The sequence below is a fragment of the Tenrec ecaudatus genome, chromosome 1 (assembly GCF_050624435.1).
Source record: "Tenrec ecaudatus isolate mTenEca1 chromosome 1, mTenEca1.hap1, whole genome shotgun sequence".
NCBI lineage: Eukaryota > Metazoa > Chordata > Mammalia > Afrosoricida > Tenrecidae > Tenrec > Tenrec ecaudatus.
The window spans coordinates 321,197,332-321,212,500 of NC_134530.1; the positions used below are offsets into that span (position 1 = coordinate 321,197,332).

At 46.8% G+C, this 15,169-nt stretch overlaps 1 protein-coding gene across 1 annotated transcript in view; it reads right to left on the reverse strand.

The window, feature by feature from the left end:
* RNF144B (ring finger protein 144B) overlaps positions 1-15,169 on the reverse strand; it is a 72,098-nt gene that overhangs the window by 30,039 nt on the left and 26,890 nt on the right. The window contains exon 3 of the mRNA XM_075533420.1: positions 7,654-7,758. Within this exon, the coding sequence (XP_075389535.1) occupies positions 7,654-7,758 (105 nt within the window). The remainder of the gene's footprint in view (positions 1-7,653; positions 7,759-15,169) is intronic.

The window sequence follows — 15,169 nt, forward strand, 5'->3', positions numbered from 1 at the left end:
AGGACTTGGTGGAGTTTTTATCTTCCAGGTGAGGGACTCCAATTGGTTCCTAGTCACACACTGCCTGATCCCCAACGTCTCTGGGGCTGGCCAATTTGTTGACAGTAAGAAACCACCGAGCTGCTTTAAAGGAGCTTCAGAGACTTGGGAGCTGTCATTCCCAGCCAGAGCAGCCACCTCCAACTCTTCCCAGTGTGCCCTGGAGTACCAAGAGGAAACATCTTCTTGTTCCCTTCAGTGCCCAACCTGGAAGGAGGCCGGTGGAGAATAATCTTTTCCTCCTACCCTCCATGCCAGCAAAAGTTTCTTCAAAACTTCCTTGGCTGGGTAACACCAAGCCAAACAAACAACATCACTGCCATCAAATCTATGCTGACTCACAGTGACCCCCTGGGGGTTTCTGAGACTCCAACTCTTGGTAGGACTAGAAAGCCCTGTCATTCTCCAGAGGAGCTGCTTGGGGGTTTCGAACTGCCAACCACTTGCATTGCAGCACAGTGGGGAGCCTCTACATCACTGGGCTCCTTGAGATATGTAAAGGCAAGTCCTATTCAAACAGGCTAATGCCTATGACTCAAATTGTGCACATCCTGGGAGCAGGGGTCTGCTTCTCCCCTGCAAGGGATGGTATGCTGCTTCCACAGCCATTGCTCAGGAACTGCACAGACTGTCACCACTTGTTAATGTTTGCCATCTAGCTCAGAAGCAACAAAGCCCACATGGAAGATGCACACCAGCCTGTGTGACCACGAGGTGTAGAAGGTGTAGAAGGGTGGTCTGAGGGGCTGGCCCCAATTCCAATTACATGGACACCTGCCCCTCCCCACAGAAGAATTTGTGTCAGAGGACAGCACTGAATCTGAAGCTCAGGAAGAGGGACATGTCTGATCTAAGCACACGAGAGCAAATGAAGGGGGAGGAAGAGAGAGTGGAGCACATCCTGGCCCACCAAGCCTTGAGGAAAAAGTTCCCTCTCAGAGGAGTCAATGTAGAGAGAGGACCATACGGCCAGCCCCACTCTGAGACACTATATCCCTCACTGACCCATAGCGCTACAGGGGACAACACTGGAGACACAGTGTGGAAATTCCGCCCGATCTGATCCCACCACACCAAGGCAAAACACTAAGGGGGTGCAAAAAAAGAACAAGGGGATCAGAGCAACAGAGTCCCCAGGGAATACCAAAATTAGACTTTGGGGCCAGGGTTTGGCACCCCATCAGACTTAACTGAAAAACATTCCTAAAGACCAACAAACAGTCCTTGAACTAACTACAAGCTTTTCTTTTTTGTTGTTGTTGTTGTGTTTTGGGGGGTGGGGGGTTGTCATTGGCTTTTTGTAGTTGTTTTGTTTTCTTTTGTTGCTTGGTTTTGCTCTGTCTTGTTTTTGTGCATGTTATTATCTCCGCAGGTCTGTCTAAATAAGATAGGCAGGATGAAAAATCTGGAGGAAAAAACAACGGGGCTGACAGTTCTGGGGGGTCATAGGAGAGGGGGAAGTGGGGGGAAAGGAAGTGGTGTTAACAAACCCAGGAACAAGGGAACAACAAGTGATCCAAATTGGTCGTGCGGAGGGTATAGGAGGCCTGGTAGGGCATGATTAAGGGTAATGTAATTGAGAGGAATTACTGAAACCCAAATGAGGGCTGAGCATGAGAGTGGGACAAGAGGAAAGTAAAAGGAAATCGAGGAAAGAGCTGGGAAGCAAAAGGCATTTATAGAGGTCTACATTATGAGGATGGGGAAATAGATCTATGTGCAAATATTTATTGGTTTTGTATTAAGGTAGCAGATGGACATTGGGCCTCCACTCAAGTACTCCCTCAATGAAAGAATACTTTGTTCTATTAAACTGGCATTCCATGATGTTCACCTTCCCCATACAATTGCTGAAGACAAAGCGGTGCATTAGCAAATGTGGTGAAGAAAGCTGATGGTACCCAGCTATCAAAAGATATAGCGTCTGGAGTCTTAAAGACTTGAAGATAAAAAAGCAGCCATCTATCTCAGAAGCAACAAAGCCCACATGGAAGAAGCACACCAACATGTGTGATCATGAGGTGCTGAAAGGATCAGTTATCAGGCATCAAAGATCAAAAAAATCGTATCATTGTGTGCTCACCTCACTGATACGATCGCTGAAGACAAAGCGGGTGCATAAGCAAATGTGGTAAAGAAAGCTGATGATGCCCGGCTATCAAAAGATATAGCGACTGTGGTCTTAAAGGCTTGAAGGTAAACAAGCGGCCATCTGGCTCAGAAGAAACAAAACCCACATGGAAGAAGAACACAAACATGTGCAATCACGAGGTATCGAAGGTATGAGGTGTCAGGCATCAAGAACAAAAAATCAAAACATTGGGAATGAGGGAGAGTACAGATTGGGGACCCAATGCCCATCTGTAGGCAACTGAACACCCCTTACAGAAGGGTCGCAGGTGGGAGATGAACCAGTCAGGGTGCAGTGTAGCAATGATGACATATACAACTTTCCTCTAGTTCTTAAATGCCTCCTCCCCCCAACTATCATGATCTCAATTCTACCATACAAATTTGGCTAGACCAGAGGATGTACACTGGTACAGATGGGAACTGGAAACATCAGGAATCCAGGACAGATGAACCCTTCAGGACCAGTGGTGAGAGTGGCGATACTGGGAGGGTGGAGGGAAGGTGGGGTAGAGAGGGGGAACTGATTACAAAGATCTACATATAAACTCCTCCCTGGGGGATGGACAGCAGAAAAGTAGATGAAGGGAGACATCAGACAGTGTAAGATATGACAAAATAATAATAATTTATAAATTATCAAGGGTTCATGAGGGAGGGGGAGCGAGAAGGGAGGGGGAAATGAGGAGCTGATATCAAGGGCTCAAATAGAAAGCAAATGTTTTGAGAATGATGATTGCAATAAATATACAAAAGTGCTTTACACACAATGGATGGATGTATGAATTGTGATAAGAGTTGTATGAGCCCCCAATAAAATGATTTAAAAAAAATTTTTTAGCAGAGTAACAAACTTCAAGCCAAGGCCTTGTCTGAAGAAAGGCTATCAGACCAAACCATCTGCATCCTGAATTTCATAATTCAATGTTGGACAAGATTCCTGGATCGAGTACACTGGGAAAGCCCTGGATGTCCTACATGGCACAGTGAAGGGAAGTTTGGCTTTTCTCTCTGGCTTCCAGTGGGGTCATCTCGTGTCACAAGTCCTCCGGAGTCACTTGTCTCCCCAAAGCTTGCACGACACAGAAGGGGAGCCTGCTTTTCCTACTGTTGCCCACCAGAGAAAACAGTGGGTAGGGAAGTACGTACATGCTTCCTTGACACGACTATGCCTAATCAGAAAAGCCAAAGGGGCGGAGCCATAGCTGAGCCAATGTGGAAGTATCAAGAAAGCAGGGATGCCCACAAAGTCAGCAGGAGGCAGACAAAGGGACACAGGCCATTGTATACACTTGACACACACAAGAAAGAGTGTAAACAGGAAGATGAAGACACACTGTACTTAGATGCATTTTCTAAGGCAACAAATGGTGACAAGCCAGGTATGAGATTATCAATGGCAGAAGACAAAAGAAATTGTTTTGTCTTATCCTGAATGGTTTCTAACAGGGAGAGTATATTTATGGATTGCCTATGTAATTAAATGGTGTGTGTGTGTGCGTGTGTGAGTTCAGTTGCAGGAAGAAGTCATGCACATAGAATTTGGTGAAGAGCAATGTGCATAACCCTCACTGTCAGATACTCATACCAGGGGCCCAAGCAGCTCAGTGGTACACCTGGGGTCTTCCGTGTAGAAGACCTGGATTCCATTGCCAAACAACACACATTGGGCACAGCTACCACCCTCCTGTCAGTGGAGGCTTGCATTTTGCTATCAGGATGACTCAGCCAAGCTGCCAAGTTAAGATGGGCTAGAAGGAGCGTCCTAAATGTCTACTGCCCACAAATTAGCTAATGAAAATCATTCGGGTCACAGAGAGTCAGGGGCTGACAGAGGACTGGTTATCACTTTGTTTCATGGTGCTGGGGGCGTTCTGTAAGTTGGGGGCCAATTGGACAGCACCTATCAACACCTATCAGCACCCATCCACACCAACAATATACTCCTTCACAGCTAGAGGAAGAGCTAGATGCTATACCAACTCTCAAAGAGCAAAGCTTGACAAAACACGGGCCAACAAGGAAGGGGGGGAGCACCGTACCACGTGCGTGTGATGAAGCTACCATTTCTCCAGGATAATCTTCTATGGATTTCTCCATCCAAAACGAGATGCAGTCAGTCATCATCACCTACCACTGCACTTTTCTTTAAACTCAGAGGGGAGGGGGACCGTAGCAGATTGGTTAACAACAATTGATTACTGCACACTGATGCCTGCTTCAACCGGCTGAAGCTCAGTGAGTGCAGAACGCCCATCAAGGCTCAGCTTCTTCTTACTCATCTAATGGAAAACAGGCATTGGGTAATTTAAGTGATACCACTGTTTACACGGGCTATTTTTGTTCTGCACTTTTGTGGTTCTCTTAAAGAGCCAGAGGGGGTCGATTTGTTTTGTGATCACCAAACACTCACTTGAGTTGAGTCTCCCTCAGAGTGACCCTAGAGGACATAGTAGAACTGCTGTAAAGCCTTATGGGAGCAGCCGATCTCGTCTTTCTTCTGCAGGGCAGCTGGTGGGTTTGAACTACTGGCCTTGCAGTTCGCAGCCCAATGAGTAGACCACCAAATAACAAACACATCAAGCAAATGCTGCCATCAAGTTGGTTCTGACCCCTAATGACCCCATAGGACAGGGTAGAGCTGCGGGTTTACAAGACTGAAACTCTTTACAGCAGTAGAAAGCCTCATCTTTGTCCCGCAGAGCAGCTGGTAGTTTGGAACTGCCGGCCTTGCTATGAGGAGCCCAACACACAAATACACCATTAGACCACTATGCCACTTCTTAATGTGGCTTTAAAATACAGAAAACTGTTCCCAGAGTATGACTTCGAAAACAGAATCAGAACCCCCAAAATCAAGGGTAGATGAGAATGTGCTTGGTGAAAACACGGAGTAAGAAGGAAAAGAGGAGAGGAATCTGAGGGGGGAGGGGTGGGGGTGACGTTGCAAACTCTGTCATAGAGTTGTGACACAACCCGAGGTCTAACTTGGCCCATTTTGCTGAACACGCCGATCCTAGCAGGCACTCTCTACAGCCGTTAGCTCATGGCTACTGTATGTCTCAGAGTCTAGAGCTCAGTGTGCAATTGAACATTCTGTGATAGCAGAAGTTCTCTCTCTCTCTCTCTCTCTCTCTCTCTCTCTCTCTCTCTCTCTCTCTCTCTCCTCTCCTCTCCTCTCCTCTCCTCTCCTCTCCTCTCCTCTCCTCTCCTCTCCTCTCCATTCTAGAAATGTCTAGCCACGTGTAGCTCCCGGAATGGGCAGCACGGGTCTAGAATGTAGGACTGTTTGGAAACCTCAGCAAACTACTCATTCCACTTGCATTTCCTAGGTTTGGCATGCCTGAACTAAAGGAGATTTCACGTGGATGCCTACACATGTCCTCTGCCTGCCCAACTTCATGCTTTGTGGGAAACAGAAAGGGTATGCCCGAGGTTGTCCCCCACATATTATCTACAAACCGAAGGCACTGCTTGCTAACACATGGTCAATGACTACAGATATGGAGGGCAACTGCTTAAAGGTTATCTCCCGGGGGGTTGCAGCCATCTAGAGCACTCAGACCCTAGAGTTTGTCTGACCCTATGTAGGGCCCACCCCCTTCTGGTAAGGGTAACTGATTGTTCCCCTTGACAGTCAACCCAATTCAGGCAAGGTTCGGCTACCATCTTCAATCTAGAAACCCCCCATCTTGTCACATGTATCCCCTTAGGTCCTCCTCTTCCTATTGCGTGTACACCTCCTAGCTCGTCCCCCTCCTGGTGCACGTTCTGCCTATTGTGCAAACCCTTCCTGCTACAATGTAATTAGGGGGCTTCCATGTCCCCTAAGTGTATATAAGCCTTGATTGGAAATATATTCTCTCTCTCTGCGCAGATCTGGCTGCTGAGATCATGGCCATCCCAGAGGTGAGCAATCTCATGCCTTATCTTGTCTAAAGAGGTTTCTTTAATTTTACCTCTCAATTACACAACCACTGCTTGGACCAGTTTGATTGTGGAGGCGGGTACCCCACAATGCTTCTATCACAGTGATCTGACTCATTATCTGCTTAATATCTCTCTGCTGGAGCAGAAGCATCAGAGAACAGACCCTTGGGTGTGTCTTGTTCGGCTAACCTAGCAAGGGCGGTGCCGCGGGGTAAGCTCTGGGCTGCTAACAGCACGGTCGGCAGTTGGCATACAGCAGGCTCTCCTGGGGAGAAGGGTCTGACGGTCTGCTCCCCTGCAGATTTACAGCCATGGAAACCTTACGACGCAGTGCTGCTCTGTCCTACAGACTTGCTCTCACCTGTGGGGAGCAGCGCAATGCTGTGTGCCCAAGGCTCTCACATACACGCATGCACGTACATGTATATAAAGCCAAACCAGCTGCCTGTGAGTCAAGTCCGACTCATGCCAGCCTCATGAGCTTCAGAGTAGAACTGGGCTTTGTAGTTTTCTGTGGCTTCCTGTCCTTTTGAGGGAATCCTATCTACCTAGTTATCTACTTATGAGCACCATAATAGCATGGCTTTAAGAATACCATGGCTTTATGGTATTATGCTGCTCATAAGTAGATTAGAATCCGACCTCTACTTCCGAGCCCTGAACCTCAGTTTCCCCATCTGAAATTATTTTTTTCTGGAAGAGATTTTGCTTTGAAGGAAAGGTTGCATCGTGAGCTTGTTGGGCAGGGAGAGTAGCACACGGTGACGAAGGGAACTGGACCGGGCCTGCAGCACCGCAGGGGCTTGTATGCGCGCCGCTGAGGGAGGCTTAGGCCACCATTCGGGGAGGCTTCCAAACTCCATCAAGGTGGCTAAGAGTTCGTGATGCTCTGAGTTACAGCGAGCAGGGTGTGAGGTGAGAAGGCAGGTATGAAGGAAGAAAAGGGAAGGGGAGAAGAAGCCACTTGAAGGCAGGCCTTCTGTGAAGATTCTTCTCTGCTCTCTGCTTCAACCCTGGTGATGGGATGTTTGTCCAACCACCGTGCCCACGGTGTCTGTAACTGTGGCCTCTCACCTGTCTGTTTATCGAATACCGAAGATCACGGGGCCGCTGGCCACTTAGTGGGGGACCTTTGGTTTCTAAGGGCTTCACCTACTCAAGAGCCTCTCTGGCATTCTGATGCCAAACCCACTGCCGCCAACCCATAAGACCCCAGGACAAAGTAGAATTGTCCCCATAGGATTTCTGAGCCTGCATGTCTTTCTAAATCCAACCGGCCTCGTCACTGAGCAGCTAATGGGTTTGAACTGTGCAGTTTTCAGCTCAGCAGCCCAGCACGTAAACCACTGAGCCAACCTTCGGACAGCGCCTCTAAATAGAGCTGAGTTAAATAACAGTGTTAACGGTCGCTATATAAAGTGCTCCTTGGGGTGGGGGCAGGGGGATTAACCTCCGGGTTTGGTTTCTAGACTCCCTGACAGGTGGGTATGTACAGCTTCAAGATCTCAGCAAACAGTGTCAACAAGAAAAGGAGAGTCGGGCACCTGTCCATACCTCGGCTTCCTGCAGAGCCCCATGCTTCAGGCACACCATGTCAGGGCACGTAATGGGAGATCCACATCCTTCTCGGATTGCCAGCTGCGTGTACTGTTTCAGGCACTAGAACGAGAAAGCAGACAGACCATTACCCACCACATCACAGGAGCACAAGGCTTATACAACACACTCACCCCGGCCTCTTCTTCCTTAATTGGCAGTCCTGGGCCTCTTGGACGGAGAAAAAGAAATTATCACAAGTGTGAATACTAAGAGGCATCGCTTTGGAAAGAATGCAGAGACAGGCGATGAATTATGTATGACTTCATCCTAAGAGCATGGCGCTTATTCCAGGCAGCAAGGCAGAATGCTGTATGCGAGCACACTTTCTCCGACAGATTGGGAAAAGAAAGGGAAACGGCGCCCTGTCGCACCACTGCCTCATCTTTACCGAAGGGTTTCCATCGCGGCTGACTGCTCAATTCCATGTCAACTCCTCGGTCATCCCTTCCTCGCGGCTTGCCTGACTGTTCCCCAGAGCCAGCCAGGCGAACACCCAGCACAGTCAAGGCAAGAGACGAGCTGCCTTTCATCTCGCCACGCTCTTTCACAGCAAAGGCACCCGCAGGTGTCAATTTGGAAAACCAAGTGGCTTCTTGGAGACTTTGTGCACAGCAAAGGGCATCAGGAAATCGGATACATTAAAAAATATGGGTCTTGTTTGGCTGAAGCCCAACGGAGGAAATTTAAGGAGAAAAGAGGCACGGGGAAAGAGGAAACCAGACAGTGTAACAATGACATGGCAGGGGATCGGGAACCTTCCTTTAACTGCATGGGAGAGAAAGAACCACTATCAACATCAGCCACGGCTGACGCTCCATGAGCAAGTGTCAAACAGACCTCTCCCCTTCCCACCACCTTTTTACCAATTCTGACACCAGCCATCTCCGCCGTAGCACTCTTGATTTCTCTGCTGGGTTCAGTAATCCATTAGAATAGACATGCAGAACTCACACACTGCACCCACTATTGTGGGATTTATAGAGAAGTACAGGTTACAATTCAGGATCAGAAATGACTCAGGATATATAGTTCTTCAGTCAGGACAGCCTCTTTTCAGCCGGGCCCCGCTAGCCTTTGGCCTCTCTCTCTGCCCTTTGCCCTACTCAGGCAAGGGTTACAACACTTCTTAGCTCTTCCAATAAGTACCCAGGGGTAGTCCACTCCACCAGCAAGCTTCAAAGGCACTCAGACCTCCTGCTGGTCTTCTGGTTCCCCTGCTGATTCTCTGTCATGCTTGCCCCCACTTCTTGCCACCTTGCACAATCTCTGGTGTTATAGCCCCCTGTCTCCTGAGTCTAGGTTGCTCTCAGTGTAGGGTCCCCAGATCCCAGGGGCCAGACTCCACTTTGGGCTCTTCTTTTTACATGGTAGCGAGGTTCCCCCATTTCTGTCCCTGTTGGCTCACTTTAAGCCTCATGGGAGGGCAAAACTGACTCACCCCCTTGATCGGGTTCCATACACAATATTTGCATGGTCCCACCTCCACAAGGGTGGCTTACATCATTAGCACCTTATTTGCATTATTAGCAAGCAGTCCAATCCCCTTGGCCAACCATCATATGAAGAAATGCTCACGAGCCTAAGCTCTCAGAGAAATACAAATGCAAATGACGAGATACCATTTCACACTGGCATTCATAACAAAATTTAAAACAAAACCAGAAAATAACCAGTGCTGGGAAGGACGTGGAGAGATTGGAATGCGTGGGCATTGATGCTGGGATGGCAGAACTGTATAGCCCCTATGGGAAATATGATGGTGCTTTCTTAAACAGATGCAAATAGAAATACCAGGGGAGTATCATATAATGCCACATTATTAGAACAAACTGTCCTTGTACTGAGGTCAGATTTAAATGGAGGCCCAAAGTCTATCTGCTTCCTTGTTGCATTTGCATATATATACATATATATTTTTTCCTTCTTCCCTCCCCCCTACTCACACCCCACTATCATGTTTACTAAATATTTAAGAGAAAAAGTTTGTGGAAAAAATAGACAAATAGACTTTTAAAATATTGTTTTTAAAAAATTATGGAATGGAAAGATAATAGAATTTTTCTGTGCACTTGAAGCTGCTTTACATTGATCGTGTAATACCAATCCGTGCTGAATTGGCATCAGTGCATTTAAGCTCTCCAGATGATTGCCAATGAGAAGTCTGAGAACCCCTGGAGTTCAGTGCCATCCATGCCCTCAGTTCTAATCAGGAAAGATACTTGTGTGTCCATCATCAGACCTTTAAGCCATATATATTAATGACAAGCAAGAATAAGCATCAGATTGGGGAGGGACTATTTTCTAACCAACACCTCTACTGAGCATAAATACACACAGTCAGGTTCCCAAGAATATATAGTCCACCCCACCCCCAAGGGGATAAACTTCTGAAACGTGGGTAAAGGGAAACAGTGGACAGTGTAAAATATGAAAATAAAATTGATAAATTACCAGGAATCCGTGAGGGTGGGAGAGGGAGGGGGGGAAAGAAGCTGATACCAAGGGTTCAAGTAGAAAGAAAATGTTTTGGAAATGCTGATGGCAACATATGTGCAAATGTGCTTGATACAATTGGATTGTTATAAGAGCTGTAAAATCCCCCAATAAAGTGATTAAAATAAAAATAATAAACTTTAAAAAGAAATAGGCTATACATGCAACTTCTAAAGCTCTGGTTGAGAGATCTGAAATACAGAACCCAAAATAGTGCTGTTATTTCTTCTGCAAAAGGCTATCCAGGTCCAACTCATAAGTTTGGAAATAGTCATTCAATAGGGGAAATTAAATCTGAGCCCCCATCAAAAGAAGCTCAAGTTTCCACCAAGCAAGAAGCATCCCACACTTCTATCTTTATCCCGGGTGATCATGAAGCATCTAAATTAAGAAACGCAATGACAGAAATAGCTCTGAAGAGAAATCTATTGGAAATGCTGTAGCCTGGCCCAGCCTCACGATACAGGCAATAAAACCCTCTAAACTGGAAGGACCTTTCCATCGGAGCAGCAAGCAAGCACTGGTACCGGAAAGCTCAGCTCCCCAACTAAATAACTCAAGGGCTCTTCAAAACCTTTCAAATGCTTTCAGCCTTTCCCACCCTTGTTAAAGAGGTTGGTCTCCATTTGTATACAAATCCCAGAGAGGCTCCTTTGGGCCAGGTGCTATTTGACAACACAGTTTACCCAGAACTGATGACACCTAACAACAACACAACCAGAATCCAATGGTTCCAAGCGAACCAATGGATCCAATGGATCCAAGCGAAAGAAAACAAGCTTTGCCAGGTTTACATCCTTCCATTTCCTCCTAAGGAACATTAGATCCCAGAACTGTCGGCTCTGATCTGGCACCAAGGCCACTGAAGAGAGGCCCGTTGTAAGCAGGGAATTGCCACAGCTTTCATTAGGCACAGGCAAATCCCCCTGAATTCATGCATCACATTCTTCCTCCTCTGAGAAGCATCCCCTCTGAATCTCTGAGGATGCACACACTGTCTCAGCCATAAAGAGAGCAAAATCCCCCCAGAAACCACTACAGATGGGATCAGACTTAGGGCTCTGCAAGCTATCTGTATAAAACAGCCACCATTCAACCCAACCTGTGAAGACATGGTGGGTGCCTAGGTTCGACTAGATACTTCACAGTGAGCGCTTTTCAATGAAAGATGAGGCTTCCCACTCCCATAAAGAGCTAGAGTTTCAGAAACCCACAGGGGCAGTTCTACCCTATCCTGTGAGGTCACTATGAGTTGGCATCGACTCAATGGCAGTGCGTTTGTTTGTTTTTGGTATTAAAATTCTAATTTCAAACTAATGGTAGCCATATTGGTGAAAATCCATTTCTTAATTAAAAATATATTTGTACACTATAAATGAACTAAAGGAGCCAATTTATTCTACAGGCTATAGATAACCTATAAAGCCAGCATGCAAAATGGCTTGCATCAATGGTCCCAGAATTGGACAATGGTAATGTGTTCCAGTTTCCTCCAGAGAATATGGTTTCTCTAGAGTGCATGGTGACTAGGAAGGAGCCACTAACAGTTTGGAATCGACCTAAATGCTAAACACCTTCCTGCCTCCTTTGCTCCATGGACCAAAGAAGTTCTACTGGAATTAAGGAACCTGGGCTCCAAATGAGGCTGGATGATAACGAAGTGGAACAGAAAGCCCTCAGCTACCAGCGCCTCTCGGGCAGTCTGAGGCCATGTGCTTTCATAGAGCTTGGAAATGCTACAGGGCAGTTCTACTCTGTCCTAAAGGGTTGCTATGAATCACAATGGACTCTGACACAAGACATTTGGGCTTGGGGGATTTTCCTCAAAGTGAATTTGAAATTGTATTATTCAGTCACTCCACAGCATAATCACAGTGTCTATTTGTGGTCTAAATTGAAAAACCAAAAGCCCAACAACCAGTATGTGGATGGGGTGTAGGGGGTACTTAGTCCCTACCTCATAATTTCCCCCCAAGAAAATTACTGACATTTCCTAAAATGCCGGTTTTAAGTGGAAGATGTCAAGGCAACCGTGGTAAATATTCTTAGGTACACAATCCTGAAATAAGAGAAGTCTGTGAGCACATGCAAGGAGAGACACACAGGCTAAGAAGGGGTGAGAGGTACAGTCGGTGTACACTCACAGATCTGCACAGGTTTGACGCAGGATGTGTTCACAGGAGTATTTCCTTTCGCTACATATAAATCCACAAACGTGGTGGCACCTTCAGGGTGCAAATTTATGAACATTTCCTTCCTAGGCACAACTAAACATCTTAAGGGAATGAGCTGCTGGGCTTAAGAGCTCAAGATCACTGTCTCAGGAGACACCAAGGGCGACTGGCATATGGGCCACAGAGGCAACGTTCTACATGCGTGGTAGTCTGGGTACTCTAGAGAAACAAATCCACAGAAACGCATATGTATAAGAGAGGGGTTTATATAAAGGTTAAGTGCACGTCAAGAAAACATCCCAACCCAGTGCTGCCTAAGCCCAGAAGTCCATCATTAACCCATTAACCCATATGTCCAACACCAGTCCACAAGGTCCTCCTCCATCTCATAAAACACACGCAATGACACCAACTGCAGGAGGAAAGCCAAGTCAGTGAACGTGTAAGCATCTCAGCGCTGGCAGGGGTCTCCACACAGGTGCTCCAGCACCCAGGGCTGCATCAGGGTAGGTCCATGCAGCTTCTCCTATGGGATGTCTTGCAGGAAGTGAGCCTTGCCAGCTAAAGCAGGGAACTAGCTAACGCAGCTGCACCCTGGTCCGACCATCAGAAAGCAAGAGACCCAAAAACTAGAACGGTGAGGTTCATTGAGCCATGTATTCCCTCCGCCCTTCAATTAACCCCACATGTGTTTATTGGCCAGGTTGGCACAATAGACTAACTACCTCACTATGCGACTTTGGTGAGTAACTCCTGGGGCCTGAAAAGTTCCTGAGCAGCCATCGGAGATGCAACTTTTAGTCTCTCACTGTTTGGAAGAAAGAAGAGTGATGAAAATAAAAGACTCAGGGAAACAATTAGTCCACTGAGCCCATCAGTCTCCATTAACTCTGAGACCAAAAGGACTAGATGGCTCTGAACGGGATCACAGAAGAGGTCCTCAATAAAACAGGCGACACATGTGAAACAAAACTCAAAATCACGGTACAGGCCAGATTTACTGGTTGAAGAGAGACGGGAGGTCCTTAGCTACATTCAGGTGTGAACATGAGCTCACCCCCTTGCTCCATGTTCATTCATACAATAGGTCCACACAGGGAACAGTACCACTAGTGAGGCATACACGCCTTCGAAGCATCAATCATTGGAGATGAAAAGGGCAGCATTTACCCAGAGACAAAGTTCAGAAGGGTTAGGGGAAAGGAGGATTGGAAAGAGTAACACAGGAATGAAGTGGTTAAAAGGTGATGAAGCAACTTCCTCGAAATCAGGGGGATTTCTGTGTGTTTTCCTCTTTGAATGATCAAGAATGGAGGCATCCTCTCCGTTATTTGTAAATCCAAAAGCTTAGCTATTCAAGACTACGCCCGACTCCCAATAAAACCTAACTTCGTTACTAGCTTTGAGCTATCACTTTCAAACTGTTTCTGATTTAACCACAATTCTAATGTGCAAGACTCGGCGAGACTCTCGAGTCAAAGCCATATAACCAACCAGCTGTTTCACCAATACCACCAGCAGTACAGAACAACAACCTGTGTGCTACGAAGTGCGTGGAAGCGGGCAATTCATATGGCCTTCACCAATAAAGTACTAGAAATGCCCTGAGCTCGTGCTTCAGGTTCCCCTGAGGGCATACTTTGCACACACATTGCTGGGCACCACCACCACAGCTTCTGGTTCGGGTGGTCAAAAGCGGGGCCTTAGCATGTATAGTTGTGTTATATCACAGGTGACACTGAGGCTGTTGGTCAGAGAACCATACTTTGAGAACCACGAACATCTGGATTAAATGATTGGTTAGGGAAGTGAGGGACATGATGGAAATGAGAGCATGACTCACGCTGGTGACTTTAGTTTTCCTGGCAACTCTATCCCAATTTTAGCGATTGCAGCTTGGTGACTAGCCCTATGTCCCTGTGACGAGTACGTAGATGGGAAATCCACCTTGGATTCCCAGTCAATACACAGAGCTATTTCCATGGAAAGAATCCCACACTACCTGCGTCTAACTTGATTCAGGAAGCACCTCACCTACTGGAATCAGAACATAAACCACAGGTCCCCAAACCTCGAGGAACTTACCTGTTTAGAAAAGTGGGGTTTGAGGAGCAACTGAATTTTCTGGTTAATTCAAAGCCCTTTCGGCTTCAACTGGACTAAATTTTAAAAATGTTTCCTTTCCCATTTAGTTAGACTATATTCTCAGTAAACTTAAAGGCTGTGTGTGTGTGCGTGCACGTGTACAAAAGTGGGGGTACATCTCTTATTGCCTCCCAAAACAAAACCCCAATCAAACCCACTTGCGTGAAACCTATACCTACTCATTGCAACCCTACCCTACAAACAGAATAGACTGCTCCTAGGTTTTCTGAGGTTTCTGTAAACATCTCCCGGAGCAGACAGCCTCGTCTTTGTCCCTTGGAGAAGCGGGTAGAATCAAACTGCTGACTTTGTACATTTATTTTGATCATCCATTCATATCTGCTAAGTGTAAACAGCGCCTGGTAGCCCAAGGGTTAAACGCTCAGCTGATAGCTAGAAAGCTCTGTAGCTCCAACCCACCCACAAGTCCATGGGAGAGAAACCCATCCCTCTGCTCTGGTGAAGATTGGCAGCCTCCTAGGGAAACCCTACGGGGCAGCTCTATTTTGTTCTGCAGTCAGAATAGGTCCGCCGGCGCCTGACAATGTGTGAAATACTGTTCTTGATGTGACATGTTTTCCCGATTTGACAATACTGTCAATCATAGCAAGGGAGAAAGGCAGCCGGAATCGTATTTGCGTCAGATAGACCATACTTGG